The sequence below is a fragment of the Epinephelus moara genome, chromosome 18 (assembly GCF_006386435.1).
Source record: "Epinephelus moara isolate mb chromosome 18, YSFRI_EMoa_1.0, whole genome shotgun sequence".
Classification (NCBI taxonomy): domain Eukaryota; kingdom Metazoa; phylum Chordata; class Actinopteri; order Perciformes; family Serranidae; genus Epinephelus; species Epinephelus moara.
This window is the reverse complement of record NC_065523.1, coordinates 24,780,279-24,800,042: the sequence shown is the minus strand read 5'-3', so window position 1 is coordinate 24,800,042 and position 19,764 is coordinate 24,780,279. Positions and strand designations below refer to the sequence as shown.

The following is a 19,764-nucleotide window of genomic DNA, read 5'->3' as shown; positions in this document are numbered from 1 at the left end:
TGATTATGGAGAGCAGAGATGGACCAATAGTGCTGAAAACATTTTTCAGCAAAGTTGTGGGCAGGATATCCAGCGGACTAGAAGAGATCTTCATAGTGCACACAAGATCTGCTAAGTCTTGTAAGGAGACAGGTGAGAGGCGGGGTACACCCTGGACAGGTCGCCAGACTATCACAGGGCTGACACATAGAGACAGACAACCATTCACACTCACATTCACACCTACGGACAATTTAGAGTCACCACTTAACCTGCATGTCTTTGGACTGTGGGAGTAAGCTGGAGTACCTGGAGAAAACCCACACTGATCCGGGGAGACAGAAGGGCTCCCTCCTGGGATTGCACCAGGAACCCTCTTGCTGTGAGGCGACTGCTAACCACTGCACCACTGTACCGATTAAACTTGTTCATGATTAATATTTTTTGTAGTTTGATATGGCAACAGATTTGACCAATTTTAACATCAGTAACAAGCGAAGACACTGTTACATTGGGATTTTATTGTTGTTGACACTGTTTAGGTTTTTATACTTATCAGGCTCTACTGATCTCAAACAGCTAGGAGAAATTAAAAATGCACACCAAACAAAAGTTCAAGTCCCAGGAGGATAATTATAAGATTTCCTCCTTCAATCCATTATTAGTTTTGACTGATTCATTTGCCCCACTGTTTCTCCAGCATTATTGTCTTATCTGATGAACGCAGTCATCTATCGTTTATTAATGACTAGAGCATATTTGTGAGCGTTATAGATGCTGCCATCATCTTCCAGTAAAACATTAATGAACCCTGGGCGGTGCCAATGCTACAGTGAGTTTCTACATCTCATTGTCTCTTTCTGATTTTCCCGTGCATCCTGTCTTTAATCTGCTCATCTTGTTTGCAGGAGAACACACTGTTCCCCACTGCACCAATAACTAAACTCAGCTCGGGCGTCAGTGTCACCATGAACTCCTGGACCACATCTGCTGCTCTGCTGTGTCTGCTGGCGTGGGCCGCGGCAGCCGTTCAGACCCCCGAGTCAGGTGAGAGCCAGATGGGTCTGTAGAGGTCGACGATGGTGTAGTCTGAGCTCTAGAGACACAAAAGAGAAATGAGGAATTAAAAGGAGGTCAAGCTGATTGCATGACATGACAGAGTCTCTTTGCTGTTTTAAAGACCTTCAGGGTGGTGGCATTATCAAATAGGAGCTTTATTCTCAGCGGATGAGATGCTGCACATCTGGGTTAGTTTAGTTCTGTTCATTGGTTGCACATTTGCTTGTTTCTGCCCGGTTTAAAGGCACAACCTGTTCATAGGTAGCATCTTCAAAATGTTTATATTTAAGATTCTGTTAAAGTATGTCTGAAACCTTAGTATGAATCCAGTCGTATAAGACTTGTGCACTATTTCTAGTAACATGGTATGCAAAAACCCGGAGCACTGTGCCTGCATACTGTACATGTCCCACAATGCAATGTGGCAGACAACAATGTTCATAACAGACAATGGAGGACAGCGACATAGACAACTCAGTAATTTCTATAACACCACAATTTCAGTGTAAATATAAGATTTCACTTTGCTAGGTGTGATGTATTTTTAAGTTATTTTAAAACTGCAGACAGATTTGAGGTGGGCTCGGGTTACCATGGTTACGTGTCCCCAACCAGCAAGGACGCTCTCAGGAAGTGACGTGGGAATTACAGCTCAGCGCGTCTGAAAAAATACATGCTACTGTTTATTTACACAAAAGTATGAACGATATTTAATCTGCCTGATATTCTCTCGATTTATTTTTTGGTTTATGAAATGATTTAGTTAACAATGAAAAAAAAAACAGATAAAGCATCAAATAATCACATTTGAAAGCAGAAACTAAAAAACATTCAGCATTCTTTCTTGGCAATGACCTGAAGAGTGAGACAGCGATTCTGGAGAACGATTGTTGACAAAGTTCCGGAAGTTCAGCAAGTTAGCACGTGCCAGATTTACCTCTCCGTTCCCACTACCACTGTTTTTATACACCCAAGGCCTTTCCCCTGTCCTGTGCACGAGCACGAGCATGAACGCTTCTGTTGGTGTTGGAATAGTGTCGTGTAGCTTGGTTCGAGCCACTTTGTTTGTTTCCCAATTACAGAAAAAGGCAGTGTATGAACATCAGAGTTTTTTTTTAAGCGCACACACAGAACAGACAGCGAGCTGTTTGTGAGCTAAATATATAATATATTAGCTAAATTTGACAAAAAGTATTGTATTCGAATTGCTGACAGCACCTTTAAAGGAGCAGTGTGTAGGATTTAGTGGCATCTAGTGGTGAGGATTGTAGATTGCAACCAGCTGAAACCTCTCCCATGTGCCAAGTGTAAATTCCTGGTCAGGATTCCTTCAGTGTTCATCGTTAGGGAGGTTTTAACCAGAATCCAAATTATCCGCAGAGGTGTAGATACAAACAAAAACACAAAGATTTTTTTTATTTTCGGGTCATTTTACACTTAAGAAAACATACACTTTACAGTTGATTATTTTTCTGGCAATTAATAGCTACTATATGTCACTATTTTAGAATCTCTAAAAAAACTGGTATTGCTAATGACACAAGATCTGCACAGCTTCAAGTCTTGAACAGGTAAAGGTTGCATTAATTGTTCCTCCAGTGTTCCTGGACAAGCAGCGGGCGAGCTCGGTGATCGCCCGTCAGAAGAGGAACGTTGGCGGCGGTAACCCTCCCAGCCTGGAGCAGGTTTGCATGGAGAAAGTGTGCAACTACGAGGAGGCTAGAAAGATCTTCCAGGACTCGTACCGCACTGTGAGTTACTCCCTCCTCTGTGCCTCTTTGCTTTGTCTTTATCTCAGCCTGCATATTGTCATGAATGCACTGTGTGAATGACCTCATGCAGCTTCAACTGTTCACTTATCATGCATATTTTCTCCCGCAGGATATCTTCTGGTCTGTCTACATTGGTAAGTGCTGCATTAAAGTGCTTTTCCATCACTGCACAGTCATTAGCAGTACATTTGATCTTCTCACAGACTTGCTGTTTGTGTTTTAGACGGAGACCAGTGTGCAGAGAAACCCTGCAAGAATGGAGCCATGTGTTCGGACAGCGTGGGAGGCTACGACTGCGTCTGCAAGTCGGGTTTCTCAGGGGTCCACTGTGAAAAAGGTGAGGAGGAGGCATCCGCAAGTTGTGCGTGATGGCCGACATTAATCCACTTGTTATTTGGCGTGTGAGTGCTGCAACCTTACCCCTGTGTGTCCACGGTGCAGATGAGACTCTGTGCACGCTGGAAAAGAACAAAGGCTGCTCCCAGTTCTGTAAACCAGGCTACACGTCCTACGAGTGCTCCTGCGCCCACGGATGGAAGCTCAGCAACACGGACAGGGAAAAGTGTTTGCCTGCAGGTACGTCTGTTTCCAGTGTTTGAATCCAGCTGGAATTAAAATGCATTTCAAGTTATTCATTGTCATGAGCACAACAATTACTGAGAAGCAGTCATTGGAAATCTCAGGTTAAATATGCCAATATGCATAAAAAGAAAATCAAGAAAAAATGAGACTCTAAGGCAGAAGATAAATGATAAGGTATATGAGATATAAAATAAAATAGTTGTGGTAGACAGGTGTACAGTAATTGCAAAATGAAATCAAATCCTTGCACGTACATCAGCACTGACTGTCTCGCCGAGCCAGACAGCAGCCTGCGACGCAACACAAAAGCCACAGAATTTGATCAACAACCCACATTAGCATTCCTGCTAAAATCTCCTTCTCCAACTTAGAAACATAAAGTCCTGCATCTCAGCTTAAAATGGATTTTTGTGCATCACTGCACCTTGGCAGGTTGACACTGCAGTTTGAGGTAGTATCTAGATTAGGTTATAGTTAGGTGTAGCAGAGGTATCTGTCAAGTTAACCATCTCAGTAGACAGTGGGTTGGGCTTAGAGTTGAAGGGACAGTTCAACCCGAAATCAAAAATACATACCGTTTCTCTTACCTGTAGTGCTTTCTATCAGTCTAGATAGTTTTTGTTTGAGTTGCTGAGTGTTGGCGATATCAGCCATAGAGATATCTGCCTTCTCTCAAATATAATGGAACTAGATGGCACTCAGCTTGTGGTGCCTAAAGCGCCCCAATAATACATTTAAAATACTCAACAGCAATGTCGCTTTCCAGAAATCATGACCTGGTTACTCAAGATAATCCACAGACCTTGTTGTGAGCAGTTTCATGTGGGAACTGTTTCACTGTCTATGTGTTTTCTCCTCACCTAAATCTGAACCGATCCTTAGCTAGCCCCGACCCTTTTTTTTCCTCTTTTAATAATAAAAAACTTCTAACAGTACATTGCAAAAAAGATGACTAAATGTGATTTCAGCAGGAGAAATAATGTTTTGAAAACCATCTACCTTTCTTCCCTCAGTCACGTACCCCTGTGGTAAGGTGCACACTCTGAGTCGGTGGGATGACAGACTGTCCAGCAACGTTCGCACCAACTTTGAAGGACTCACCTGTTCTTCTTTGGAGTGTCCCTGGCAGGTAGGAACACTCAAACTATGAGAGATCACAGGTCACGATAAACCAGAGTCTTACGGCTGCTCGCCATTGTGTTGTTCTCAGGCTCTTCTGAAGAGCACAGAGTCCGAAGGTTACTGTAGCGGCGTCATTCTGAAGGAGAACCTGGTCCTGACTTCAGCTCAGTGTGCCAACAAATACAACTCCTTCCAGGTGGCTGTCGGTAAGTAGACAAAACACATAACCATTCCGTCACCACTGTTACGGCTAGAAATATTCTATACTGCTAATAAATGAAGCAACATTCAATGCTGCAACAGTTATATACAAACAAAAATCAACTGAAATAGGACATCGCACAGTATGAAATAACACCCATCATCCCCAAACAAATTTCACTTAAAAATGCCAAATATTTTCAAAAAAGGACTGTACCCTACAAAATACATACAATGCCATTTTTTTAATTCAGAAAACTGTGTACAATGTGGAGATTATACATGTCAAAGTTCACCTCTTCTGTTTCTGAGCTCCGAAATATTTTGGACTGAGCTGCACTGAAACCAAATCACAGTAGATGTTTTAAAAACATAACTTAAATATTTGTATTGTATTATTTAAAAAAAAAAAACACTGTTAATGCCTCTTTTAAGCATAAACACAGCACAGGTTAAGAGAAAGGCTATTCTACTACACTGTTTTTGAGTGTTAAATGCTATGAAAGTCAGAGACGTCAGTGACAAATGATCACAGTTTACAAAAGATCCACATGTCAATCCTGCATCTAACAATTATTTCTACCAATTAAGATGCTGATTATTTTCTCAAATTAATCCATTAATTGCCATAAAATGTCAGAAAATAGTGAAAAATGCCTGTTGTAATTTCGTAGAGCTTAATTTGATGTCTTTAAAGGAGCAGTGTGTAAGATTTAGGGAGATTTAGGCCCAATCCCAATACCCCCCCTTGTCCACTACCCCTTAGCCATTGGCCCTACCCCTAGCCCTTGCCCACTACCCCTTGGCCCTTGAAATGAAGCAACAAGGGGTTTCCCTAGGAATTGGCACACCACTCACTACGTTACCGCGTCGGTTATGTTCACGCATATGTAACTATTTTAAACAGGAAGCTGCGAGCCATCTACATTAACTATTTTAAACAGGAAGCTGCGAGCCATCTACATTTCCAACCAGTATCTACAATGGAGTCTCCGGCTGAGTTCATCCTACCTATCGCGTTTGCTGTATTCATCATGCTTCGTTTGATGAACGACAGACGACAGGGGACTTCTGATAGCTTGCTAGGTAGCTAACCAGCTAACATTACGAGGCAGCATCGTTATACTAGCTGGCGTGTTATCGTAATGTGAAAAATCTGACAACTTTGCAGAACAGGACAGATGACAGACGCCAGATAGTGCGAGCGAGCTAGCTAGCTAGCTAACAAGCAACCTGACGACAGTAACGTTAGCTGTGTATGAACTTTTTTCCCCGTCTCTTGCTCGGTGGTAGCCATGGCGACGTCTACCCCTCGCTGGCAGGTCAGCATCTGAAATTCCTCGCTCTGAAGGGCTAGTTTCATACCCACTACTCCTTGTTATGCCCCCTATCCCTACATGCAAAAAGGAATTGGGACACCACTATCCCTCGCGGTAACGCGCAAATGTAGTGGTAGGGCCAAGGGGTAGGGCTAAGGGGGGTATTGGGACAGGCCCTTAGTGGTGTCTAATGGTGAGGGTTGCAGATTTCAACCATCTGAAACTTCTCCAGATCCCTTCGCCGACCTTCTTCCTCTCCAAAACAAATGGAACAGGTGATTCAAACCAGTATAAACACGTTAGAAAGAAATGTTTCTTCTATGCTGTTCAGCTTGTCGTCGACAGGCTGTACGTCTAGGGCCTGCTATGTGTGCTCTCACCCTTGTACTCTTATATCTTAATGTTTGCTCACCTTTTCAAACACTGAATTAAGCAGTGTCACGTTACAAATCATTGTTTCTTTGACACTGTTTGGCATTTCAGAGCCAGGCCGTTTGCCTAGCACCTGCGAATGCGTGCTCCTTTTTTTTCTCTGATAACCTAAGATTCAAACGTTCAGAGGGTTTTTACAGTGAGCCAAATTATCCGCAGAGGTCTCTTCCTCTCCAAAACTAGTGGACCCCGTAATTTAAACTGGTAAAAGAACCCTAACCCTAACCACCGTGTCTAATCCTAACCAATTCAGCCAAGGACAGCAATGAGTACTAGCCAATCGAAGGGAGTGAAGAGCGGGGCATTCCTTCGCTATCCTAGGATTCGCAAATTTGCGTCGCAGAGCGGCTTCTAACTAAGGTGGCCAACACGTAAATGCGAAAAGCTGTCTAGAGCCAGTGTTTGGTTTGTCTGTTCTGGGCTACTACAGAAACTAGATCTCGATAAACAAGGGCCAGCTCCCTACGTAGATATAAACGGCTCATTCTAATGTAACAAAAAAAAAAAAAAAACAATTCCTTTTTTCAGGTGATTAGATACCAAATAAAATTTACTCACTATATTTCACTTCTGCCCATATATCCTCCTAAGTCCTACACACTGGACCTTTACATGTCTTGTTTTGCCCAATCATCAGTCCAAAATCAGAAAATATTCAGTTTCTACAGACAAGCTTTAAATCTTCACATTAAGAAGCTGCAGCCAGAAAATGTTCAGCATTATTGCCCAGAGATTACTGAAATGATTACTTGACTATCAAAATAGTTGTCAATTAACTTGTTGTTCAACCAATCATTGCAGTGCAACATGTCAGCATGTGTGCATGAGCTTGAGCAACGCCATCATCCCAAATGTCTTGTCTTACCTGCACCTCCTCAGGCAAGCGCACCATCAGCCATGACCCTGGAGAGCAGGTGCTGTACGTGAAACTAGTTCACATCCACCCGCGCTACGTGTCAGGTAGCCCAGAAAATGACCTGGCTGTGATCGAGCTCCGTGATCGCATCAGGTTTATGAAGGATGTGGTTGCTGCCTGTGTGCCAGAAAGAGACTTTGCGGAGAGCATCCTGATGAACGGAGAGTTCCCGGCCATTGTCACCGGCTGGAAAGAATCAAATCTGGCAGCTGCTTTCCAGGGCCAGCTAAAGCTTAACCAACTGGCGTACAACAGCCTGCCACAGTGTCTGGAGACTCACCCCAACCTGATGACCAATAAAATGGGCTGCACTACTCCCCGGACCAATGCCGACTGCACCATGAGCTCCGGCAGCCCCTTACTCACCCTGTACAGGGAGGTGTTCTTCCTTACTGGGGTGGTCAGCCAGCCTCCAGGGGCTGAGTGCAACAAAGGGTACATCTTCCAGAAAGTGTCTCGCCACCTCGGCTGGCTGCGGTCTCTCATGGGTTCACGTTAGGCAGGGTAGTCAGGGAGAACATGGAGGTTATTAGTAATGGAAAATATATTATAATGCAGGTGAATAAGTACTTAAAGCAGGGAATCAGATGAACATTTTCATCGAGCATATCTAGCTCAACCTTTGTTTCGTCCTCTGTCTTTTAACAATATCCATCTCCTATAGGAACAACTATACCAACCATATAGTCACAGTCAAGCCTATCTGTCTCTGTGGACTTCCTTATTTATCCACAAGATGGCGCTCTGTTAACATAAACAGAGAAGCACTTCATGTATGAGTCTGCCAACCAGAGGGTCAGAGGCAGCAAGAAATACAATGAATTATTCAGCATGTGTTTTGTGATGTGGACATACCTTTTAATAACCTATATGTGATGATACTTTAGGCGACTACTGTACTGATTGACATGCACCTTGTAACACTCCAGGTATTCACTGTTCTATGAATGTAATAAACCCTAACAACACACCTGATGTCTGCTCTGTCATTGAGAGTATATGTACTAGTTCTTAAAGACTGAACATTTGGAAATACTATTGGATATAATGAGTACATGTCACAGTAGATATACTGTAAGTAGATGCCTCGTAGACGTTTTTAAGGGGGTCGTCAGACGTAAAAACATGGACACTAGCGGACAGGAACAACAATAGACAATAAATAAACATCAACAAAACAATCTAAAACCACTGAAAACAATATTTGACTAGACGTAACGCCTCGTAGTTGTATCCCTCCGCCTACCAGCCAAGTTACAGTTCATATCCTTGTCTGTCCAGACTCATATGTAGCCATGACAGTTCACAGTGCTTCAAACATGGATGTTGCTAGAAAGAAGCCACATATTCCAAAATATGGATGCCTTACACACATCTTTACCCCGGCAGCCCAGAAAATCTGTGGTATCTGCATGCCGTTGAAAAATGGCCAGAAAAGTGTTTTGGAGAATGTTATGATGTCACAGTGAAGTTGACCTTTGACCTTTTGGATATAAAAATGTTGTTTTGTCATAATTAGCATATGGATTTGTAAATTCTGGCCAAAAGCATGTTTTGTGAGCAGGGTTGGGAAAATTATTCTTGACATGTAATAGGTTACCGATTACTAGCTCCACTGTTGCAACACATTACATTCAGTAACTTTTCTGTGGGGTGTAAATCAAAAGTTTTATCAGGATACGATTTAACACTGATTCTTTGGACAGTGATACAATATTTGCTGATATCACAAAGTCTGCTACGATACGTTTTTGATTCGATTCAATTCAGGGGCCTGCGATCAATATGAGACATTATCATTTAAAGTACTCATTGTCTTTTCCTTGGCTGCTTGCCATTATCTGCTGGGCGCACTGTTTGATTGCTTTGGAAGGAGGTGTGCTTGGATGGAAATGGTGACACAGACATGCCATTGGGACTTCAAATGGGACAACATTCACTCAGTCACGGACTTAACTCCAGCGTTAAATTATGTCCCTGCGTGACAGTGAAAGGCTACACAGCCAGAGGCCACTATCGGAGGCGACATGCAGCAAAGGGTACAGTTGCGGCAACAGCCTTGTACATGGGGTGCCTGCTCTACCCACTAAGCCACTGAAGCCCCGTGGGGCACTTCTTACCAAGTTGCTCATTGCCTTTTGATCCCCATGTTTTCGAAGGAAATCACGCCAAATTGCTCAAAGTTAAAGGAGCAATAAGTGAAATTCATCATTTCTAGATTGAAGGAATTAAAAAATTGCTATGTGAAGAACTAGAGGTGTAATTTCATCTGGAGTATAGCATGACCTCACACACCCTCTCTCTGTGTTGATCTCCAGCCCCTTGTTTACAAGCCGGTCCGGCTGCACATTCATGTACATTCATGTGAATCCCTTTTTCGCTTTTTGCCCCTTTAAAGGGTTTAAATATTTGTGAAAGGAGTCTGAAAGCAGTACAAGAAAAGTGATGTCGCTCCAGGTTTCAAAGGGTTTGGCAATCCGTGCAGTAGTTGTGGAGATATTTCAGTCTGGACCAATGTGGTGGACCAACTAACTACCTTTGCCATGTCTAAGGCTGCTAGCATGCAGAAGAAAACAAAATTAGTCTCAAATTTTTTCCATTCTGATGTTGAATTTGATTTAAAGGCTGTTTTATTTCTGTTTATACCTGTCATGCGTGCACCAAGAGTAAAGCATCAACTCTGCAGCTCTTAGTGTCAAATGTAGCTCTGAAATCTCTCTGAACTAGCAGTACATTCCCTTTTTGTCCCAGACGATATTAGCTCGCCTTCACTGTCACATACCCCTGTGTTGTCTGGCAATATTTTCCCACAGACACTCGCCCTCTGCAGTCTTCTCACAGCCTCCCTGGTGAACAAGGCCAGGACCGTGTCATGCAGGGAGAGAAAAGGAGAGGCAGAAGAATGGCCAAGAGAGAGCGAGAGTAAGAGACGCCACATAACAAAAAACCTGGCCTGCCACTTCTGATCGGGCGCTTGAAAAGGACAGCTCTGAAAGCTGGGGCCCACGTTGGCTGTTGCCATGGTGCTCACCTAGGAGATGGCTCCTTGCTCCCAAAAATGGCTCTGCTCCTTTACTGGGCCATCCAGTGGAGATTAATTTGAGTGGAGCTCCTTCCTTCCTGAGTCTGGTCCTGCTCTCTGGTCCTGCCAGCTCCATTTATATGCTCAGCCTTACATATACACAGAGACGCACTTAAACACACACTGAGCAAGGTAGCAGCTACACTTCAACGTGCTCTGAGCTGCTGAATTCAGGCTGTTTTAAACTCCTCTTTAATGTAGCACTTAAATATCAAAGAGCAACTGTATTGGTTTGATTCTGTTCCCTGAATCAAACCTAAAATCTGAGCAAATGGGGAGATGAGGACGTGACGTGAATGCTGAGAGGGAAAAAATAGCAGGAGAGGGGAAAAAAAGGGCAGAGTGAGAGATGTTTGACAGGCCGAGAAAGCAAAGAGATGAAGAGATGGAAAATGGCTTGTAGATGAGGAGCAAGGACAGACCAAGAGATCAGGGATTTGGGATGTTGACACAGAAAAGTGTGGACGGATTGATGGACCTACAGTTTATTAGACATGAATGAAAAGGCCCTGGAGAGTAACATTAGTGAGGCCATTACTGATGGAGGGAAGTGAAAGCACTCAATGCAAAACCTTTCGCTCTAAACATATCAGGCTGCAAATACTAGAATTTTATGACAATGTGTCTCGCATGTGGGTACATCTGGCCAGTGTCCTACTAAATCAATAATCCTTCATTCTCCCCAAACCCGAAAAATAATGTGGGGGGACATCAAATGACAGACTTTGGGAAGGATTATCTGTCTGCGTGGTGTCTGATTCCACGCAGGGGGTTAGCAGTATGTCTGAGTGTAGAAGGCAGATTGACGGAGTTAGAGTCTCGTGCTACGTGTGTAATGAGCGCTCCACAATCTGTGAAGGCACGCCTATGATCTTGTCTAATAATCCCCCTTCCCCAAAATCCATGTCCCCAATTTCATCTCTCTTCAGGACTCCACAGACACAGGGGCTGTGCAGTCACTCCACCCCGTCTCAAACTGTGCCCCACGCCAGACAGAGCAGCTTCCACTCGGTTGGGTAATTGTGCAGGAGGGTGGAGGTAACGCAGGACCTCGAGAGGTTAGGGCCTGGACTGGATGAAGTGGCTGCAGGAGAAAGAGAGAGACAGGCTGTGGACTTTTATATAACTCAGCTGTAGTCAAGTTTCCACCTCATATTAGTTGTTTAACAAGACTATGATGCTTAACAGACAGTTTTGAAGGTTGCAAAACACAAGGCGCACCACACTGCCTGTTTTGTTGAGCGCTTCTTGCAGTTTGCTGTCTTTTTTTGTCGTTGCTGTTGCTAGGTAACCACCAAATCACCTGTCTTTAGTTTAACCACTATCCTGCTGTGATGTAAACTCACAGATTTGTACCTTAAAATTGACATAAAAATGGACAAGTGGAGGGCACACGGGGACTGGTCAGGAAGAAGCAGAAATGACAGGAAATCCCACCAGCTGGTCCAGGAGCTTCGCCTGGATGATGGTCGGTTCAAGGCTTATTTTAGGATGAGTCGAGGACGGTTTGACAATCTGATATCAATCGTTGGGCCTAAACACGACTGGTAAAATGTTAGAAAGTAGTTGAGGCTGCAGTTTGTTCAGATACACTGTGCAGCTTGCCAAGGGTGAAGTTGAAAGTGAGCTAATGTTAACTTAACACTGTTCGCTACCATCAAGCCTTCAGGAACAGCTCCAGGCTTTGTGGATAATTTTACATAGTGGCCAACAGTGAGTTACAACTTCCATGTCAGTTATATGTTGCCATGGGGCCCAAAAAGACATTTTCTCATGGACTTACATGGCGAAAGAGACGTTTGGATACATTTTTTGAGTGTCACAGACCCCGTGAATTGACTTGTCTTGAACCATTCAGTCCGATAACATTTCGAAACTCTAGAGCAGCCACACGATTTAATCATCGCTAGTGCGCCTGCTCTATGGGCCCCACAATGTGGAAGATCCAGGTAATTTCATACCGAGCTTTTTTGGTTTCATGCACCACTGAACAACTTTTACAGGGATGAACGGAAACCTGCCTCAAACGCTGTATCCAGGTCTCTTTATACATCCATGTGTACCATTTGTTGTCCTTCCTGAAACAGAGTCATCATTAAAAAAATCAATTTCCCCTGCATTTTTCCTACCATGACGTGTCAATGTCTGCTATGAAAAAGGTCAATTAAAAAATAGACAGCAGGTTGTCATAGCACCCCCAAGTCATCCTAAAATATGCCTGGAAACGTCCATCATCGAGGCGAAGCTCCTGGACCAACTGGTGGTATTTCCCCATGATCCACCCTCTTTATTAGGGTCTCATGTACCCACACAGATCTCCGTTTCCCTGTGCCTGACAAACTATTTGCTGACAGCCTCTCACCTTCAACCAGAGCTACAGCAAGTACCCTCTGCCTCAACATTTTAGGAACTAGCTACTAACTACTGTCAATAAATAAATAAATCAACAGTAGATTGATTACACAGGAAGGTTAGAATAAGGAGGTGAGTTCATGGTTAACTGGCAACAATAAAAAGGCGCAGCAAGCGTTTTATTTTCACTAGTGGCATTCAATTTTTAAAAAAAAGGCAGTGCGAGGCACTTTGTGTTTTGCAACCTGAACTTTCTGTGTGATCAGGGCCTATGAGAATGACGTCAGCTGACAGGAAGTAAACACTGACCCAAACTGTCGCCTTGCAATGCCATTCCAATGAAAGGATCTGGATACAGGACCCCAAGATGGCAGTCCAACGACAAGTGCTGACCTGGCACATACGCTAAAAGAGTTTCTAGCTTTCGGGATTACTTCTGGAGTATGTGGCCCACTGAATAAGCGCAGTAGTGTTTAACTCACCTTGACCCATAGACTTTACATTGTGATGACTTTATAGATTTGGAGGTCGTTTGTTTAAGCTTGGGGAAACTTTTACAAATATAAAACCTCCATGGATCAAAAATTCATAATATGAAAAGTCATAGGTCTAATTCACCCTTTGCTAATACCCGCCCCCCTTAGTTACTGTTGCTAAGTCCGACAAACTTTCAGTTTCGGAGCTAGACTAGCATGGCGCTCCCACTGTCGCTAACTGCACTCTCTGGAGAAATACTCTCAAATTTTTGGAAAAACAAAAAAGCTATTTCAGACAGAAGCAGACAAAAGGGTCTACATTATGCATTTGAAGGATATATTCAGGATGTCAGACTGACGCAGCAACAAAATCAAGGTCACAAAATAAAGATTGAAGCTAAAGTCTACAGATCACAGTGTAAAAGTGAACCACCACATCACTGCTGATCGCCACACAAGACAATGAATATAAAGGGAAACTTTGCTGATATTGAATCAGCTGTGTGTCATCACAGTGTGTGCAGATGAACAGTGTTAAGCTTCACCCCCGTGCTGCTGCCAGCACCCAGACTGGCAGCTGGACTGTCGGGGGGCTGCGGAAGAAGTCCAACAATATTCATCTACGCACAATGCGATGACACAGAGCTGGTTGAATATGAGCAAAGTTTCTCTGCTTCCCTTCACTGGTTCCTGTACAGCAGGGTCGGTCTTTGTTTCACTGTTATAATCATTAAAAAGCAAAAGCAGCATGTGTATACATTCAGTAGGCTATATCTTCAGTAGCTAGCTAGCTAACCCTACACTTTTCAGGGTTTGATTTTGGTTTTGGAACAGGGAAGAAACGTATATCTTTTTCCAACCTCTCCAGGTAACGAGTATCATTAATACACGACGTGCCCCAGGCACAACATTTAGCTCCAAATCCACAAAACCAGCCTGAAAATGAAGGAAATCTGAAACAACTGCATTAGAGTCAATGGAGCACAGCTGTGTTGTTGTCGGACCCTGGTCTGAGCCGGCCTGATGCTATGTTATGACTGGTCAGTCTGCATCCAGGGGCGGGACTTAGCGAAGGGTCAATTGATGTTGTTTGTAATTCAAGGTGTCCTGTCAACAGTTTCACAGATATTACTTGGTGGTGGTGAGAGTCGTCTATGGGGAACAGGATTTTTGGGTCACAAGGTTTTTTTCTAATGCTTTATCGGGAAAAAATGGATGCAAGGCTAAGCAGTATTTCTGGTGGCCTGGGCATTACTTAGCTTAAGCTACATGCTAACATCAGCATGGTTACTATGACGATGCTAATGTGCTGATGTTTGGCTGTTATGAGGTCTTAGTTTAGCCTGTTAGTATGGTTACATTTGCTAATTAGCACAAATTACTTGATCATGTCATAACACTTAGAATAATCACAAGTAGGAAAATGTGGCGCTAGAGGTAAGGTTAGAGGATCATCAAAATCAGTAGGATTCATTCTCTGAGGATTATAAATGTCTGTTTATAGCAATCAATGTAATAGTTGTTGTGATATTTTAACAGTAGACCAAAGTGGTGGACCAACCCATTATTGTCATCCCCAGAGGCACAGCACTTAAATCACCCAACTTCATGCTCACACTAAAGGTCATCTGAATGACGTAAAACAACCCATATGTAGATTTGCACGCTCTGTATCTGGAGGACAGAACACATGCACAGAGGCACTCACACACAGCAGTCTTATCTAAGACCACCACATGGACCATAGTGTGTTTTCATTTGTCTGCATTTAGAGTAAGACGAATGTCCCTGTTGGTAAATAAAAGTCTCACTTCATCTGATCTTTGATGACCTCCCTGTATCCACCTTCATCTTTTCTGTGTCAGGTGACATTTCTGCTCTGCTGATAAATAAAGTGCATCCTTCATCCACCTCGGTCCTTGAGATGGGTTTTAAAAACAATATGTCACTCGCAGCATGCGGACACGGTGACTGGTTGTTGGAGGAGGAAGGTAAATCCAGGAGCTGCCTTTATTCCACTGACCTCACCCTGACCTTCTGGGGGTTAAATCCTGTTTAGAGCCATTGAGAAACCTGAGGAGCTGACAGAAAGGTTTCCAAGGCTCACTGAATGAAAACAAGTGCGCTATGGTCGATGTGGTGGTCTTAGAAGTGGTCAGATAAGACCTGTGTGTGTGTGTGTTTGAGTGCTTGTGTGCTTGTATCCTCCAGATACAGCACATGCAAATTTATAGGTTGTTTTAAGTCATTCAGATGACCTTTAATATCTATACCTTCTTCTGCAGGGCTATGCTACTTCAAAAGGTCATGGCCTCTGCAGGTTTTCAGTATTCTGAACGGCCAGTGACAGGCAGAGGGCTTAAGTCATTGTGATGAACAGATGAGGTCAGGATTATCCCACTAAACACAATACCTGCAATACCTCAGTGACCAAGTCAGCATATTTCACTACACAGCACTAGCAGATCAAATTAAATGTTTAGCTAGCTTGCACATTTACAGCCATGCTTATTAATCTGCACCATCCCTGTTAAATAAGCCAATATATAAATACATCCTGGTCCCCATTTCCCTATATTTATGTGTCTAAGGGACATAATTTTCGAAAGGATTCCTAAGGGGAATGACCTTTTTGTTGAAGAGTAAGATCCTTTTTGTTTAACCAGAAACAGCCTCACAATCACGATCATCAAACCCTCCATTTAAATAAACAGCGATTTTATTATTGTAAAACACACTTCATTCACAGTCAACAGAAACAAAATAAAAGTCACAAAAAATGCATTGGTTCTTCTTTCTACTGTTCAAAGAATCACCAGCTCTGGTTTGGTTGAAAAAATCCCTTAATTCATCCAGTTAGATGAACACACTAAAACAACTGTTTGTTGAAATGGAATCTGGGTGGGTTTAGCAATGGTAATTTGGGGGCTATTACTGCTTAAACAGGAAGCATCTTATTCTTTAAAAAAAGGGTCTATCTCAGTAGGGTGCTTTCCACAATGCTGTCAGACGCTTAGAATAATAATCTAAGCCTGTCAGTGGGGAAAAAGCACTACTGAAGTGCACAATTGCCTTGAGTGGTTATACTGAAGCATGTTTCGCCATTGTCTGCTGCAGTGGTCTCCTAAATACTGGACCAGTTTTAAAGATTGTTGCTCCCTTTAGTCACTTAGTCACCAAAAATGGGAAAAAAACAGGTTGAAAATAAACACTGATGTTACACTTTAAAGGGCCACTCTATTGTTTAAGTAAGGAACTTCGATAAGGTTAAGGGAGTCACAGGACATATGAAAGAATGGTCCAAATGCTTTTGAATGAAGGTCCAAAAACTGCATCCTACGCTTCCCATAATGAAGCATATTTTCCTTAAAATCCCTCTTCCCTCCCATGTCTTTCTAACTTCATGTTCCCAAACATTTTTAATCATTTAATCTTAAGTGAGAACAGTTTTATACATTTCAGAGTGTGAGGCAAGTTTTAGAGGCATACAAAGTCAACCGAAATGGGCACTACAGTGTTATTAAAACCGAGGCGAAAACAGGCTCCGCATGATTTCATCAATGTTTCAGCTTTAGCAGAAAAACATTTTCGCGGGGTTTCATCAATCTGATCCATAAACTTACAGACGAGAGGAAAGTAGAGTGAGACTGAAGGGAAATGGCAGAAAGATCAAAGAGTTTCTGGTGAGTTGTGAGATCAATCGGAGGCTGAGCTGCTTAACAAACACACACACACACACACACACTTACTGTATTCTCATATGATATCTTAGAAAATATACATACAACAGTTCATATGATATCTAATGAATTAGCTCCCCTACCAGGTAGGTTAGGTTTAGGGAAAAGAATCATGGTTGGGTGTCATCACATAACATTCTTAACAAAAAGTTATGTACTTAACGTTAAGTTATGATGGTTAGGTTTGGGTAAAAAATTATGATTGGCCATCGTCATGTTAAAGTTACATTTTTTAGGTTAAGGACAGTTAAGTTACTCTGATTAGGTTAAGGAAAGTAAAGTAATGTAGGCTAGGTTAGGTTGGTTAGTTTAAGGAAAGTAAAGAAATATCAGTAATGTTAGGTTAAGGAAAGTAGAGTTACGTTGGTTAAGTTAAGAAAAGTAAAGTTATGTTGGTTAGGTTAAGGAAAGTTAAGTTACATAAGGTTAAGGAAAGTAAATTTACGTAGGTAAGGTTAAGGAAAGTAAAGTTATGTTGGTTAGGTTAAGGAAAGTTCATTCATTCATTCATCTTCTAACCGCTTCATCCTCTTGAGGGTCGCGGGGGGGCTGGAGCCTATCCCAGCTGACATCGGGCGAGAGGCAGGGTACACCCTGGACAGGTCGCCAGACTATCACAGGGCTGACACACAAACAACCATTCATGCTCACATTCACACCTACAGACAATTTAGAGTTATCAATTAACCTAGTCCCCAATCTGCATGTCTGTGGACTGTGAGAGGAAGCCGGAGTGCCCGGAGAGAACCCACGCAGACACGGGGAGAACATGCAAACTCCGCACAGAAGGGCTCCCACACCCGGGATCGAACCGGCAACCCTCTTGCTGTGAGGCGACAGTGCTAACCACCACACCACCGTGCCACCCGTTAAGGAAAGTTAAGTTACATAAATTAGGTTAGATTAGGTTAGGTTAGGTTAAGTAAAGTTACGTAGGTTAGGTTGAGGAAAGTAAATATCTGTTGGTTAGGTTAAGGAAAGTAAAGTTATGTAGGTTAGGTCAGGTTGGGGAAAGTAAAGTTATGTTGGTTAGGTTAAGGAAAGTTAAGTTACATAAGGTTAAATAAGGTTAAGGAAAGTAAAGTTATGTTGGTTAGGTTAAGGAAAGTAAAGTTACATAAGGTTAAATAAGGTTAAGGAAAGTAAAGTTATGTTGGTTGGGTTAAGGAAAGTTAAGTTTCATTAGTAAGGTTAAGAAAAGTAAAGTTACGTAGGTTAGGTTAAGGAAAGGAAAGTGAAGTTATGTTTATTAGGTTAAGGAAATTTAAATTACACAAGTTAGTATAAATTAGATTAGGTTAGGTTAAGTAAAGTAAAGTTACATAGGTTAGGTTAGTTTCGGTTAGGTTAGGTAAAGTTACGCAGGTTAGGTTAAGGAAAAGAAAGTTAAGTAGGTTAAGGAAAGTTAAGTTACGTAGGTTAGGTTAAGGAAAGTAAAGTTGTGTCAGTTAGGTTAAGGAAAGGTAAGTTATGTTAGTTAGGTTAAAGAAAGTAAAGTTATGTAAGTTGGGCTAAGGAGAGCAAAGTTACGAAGGTAAGGTTTATGAAAAGAATCATGGTTAGGTGTCATCCTATTATGTACTCAGAGCAAAATTACGTACTTAACGTAATGTGACAACGTACTTTTATTGACTCATCTGCGACCGCAGCCTTCATCCTTACGTGAACTTTCAGTCTTTACACGACTTCTTCTTACTCCCATCAGTGCATTAGTCATGTGATTGCAGCCATCGTTATATACATATTCTGGTGTATTACTTTTCATAGGTATATGTATACAGTGCATGAGATCAGCCTGCTCACACAAAGGGACACTGCACAGTCCAGTCTGATGTTCAGTAAATACCATAAGGCCTAAAAAATCTGCTTGACACCCAGAGTCATAGAAGACATTTGCAGCTATATTCACTGGATGTGGGTAGGTCTCCCCATGATGGATAAACTGATCTTTATGTTTACACTGGGTAGAGTGCCCCTTTAAGTGTAGTGATAAATGTATATATCTGCATTTTATTTGGTGCCTGTTTTCACATATTACAAATGAATATATAAATCAGACTTGATGGATGTCAGTATTGGTAGTATTGACACAAAACACTTGTTCAGCTGACCTTTTCTCTATAATGCTTCACATCCCTTACCTCCGAGATACATTGTAGTCGGTTTAAAAATGAGATGTGTGTCTGAAAACAAAGTGCTCTGCAAAATTAGACTCTCTTCCTGCTAATTTTGGACACCTGCATCCTGTCATAGTGAATACATCCTGCGAGGTCATAGACTTTCATCCTGATGCTTGTCACTGGAAACAGATGCAACATGCGGCCTGTGTGTCGGCCACCCCGCCGTCACTTCTGTGGTTCATTGTGTTTGAGCCGAGCAAGGTCTTAACGAGGTGAGGCAACCTCCGGGCAGCACGGGGGGCATGTAATGAGGGGAAGGATGAGAGAGAGGAAAGAAAGAACAAAAGGAGAGATAAAATGTGGAGGGAGGGGTTGACACTTAAGGAAAGAGACAGAGGCATAAAAAACTTTACATACATTGCAACATATATAGCGCATAAACCAAAGGAAACAGACGGCACTGTGACGCTGTTGTTCCTGTCCGGATGACACCTCACGAGCATGTGCTCTCCTCATTAAAGGACAATAACTCACCAGGCAGAGCCAAAGTTAGTCTGCTGCCTGTCTGTAAAGCTATATGAGTCAGCGACTGAGCCCCACACATGATCATCA

At 42.5% G+C, this 19,764-nt stretch overlaps 1 protein-coding gene across 1 annotated transcript in view; it reads left to right on the top strand.

Annotated features, from left to right (window-relative positions):
• The window catches only part of proza (protein Z, vitamin K-dependent plasma glycoprotein a), an 11,248-nt gene extending 2,896 nt beyond the window's left edge, over window positions 1–8,352 (top strand). Inside the window, exons 2-9 of the mRNA XM_050069863.1 lie at window positions 888–1,026; window positions 2,638–2,789; window positions 2,920–2,944; window positions 3,034–3,147; window positions 3,252–3,386; window positions 4,406–4,521; window positions 4,603–4,720; window positions 7,346–8,352. Of these exons, the coding sequence (XP_049925820.1) occupies window positions 948–1,026; window positions 2,638–2,789; window positions 2,920–2,944; window positions 3,034–3,147; window positions 3,252–3,386; window positions 4,406–4,521; window positions 4,603–4,720; window positions 7,346–7,881 (1,275 nt within the window). The 5' untranslated portion in view covers window positions 888–947 and the 3' untranslated portion in view covers window positions 7,882–8,352. The remainder of the gene's footprint in view (window positions 1–887; window positions 1,027–2,637; window positions 2,790–2,919; window positions 2,945–3,033; window positions 3,148–3,251; window positions 3,387–4,405; window positions 4,522–4,602; window positions 4,721–7,345) is intronic.
• The last annotated feature ends 11,412 nt before the right edge of the window (window positions 8,353–19,764 follow it).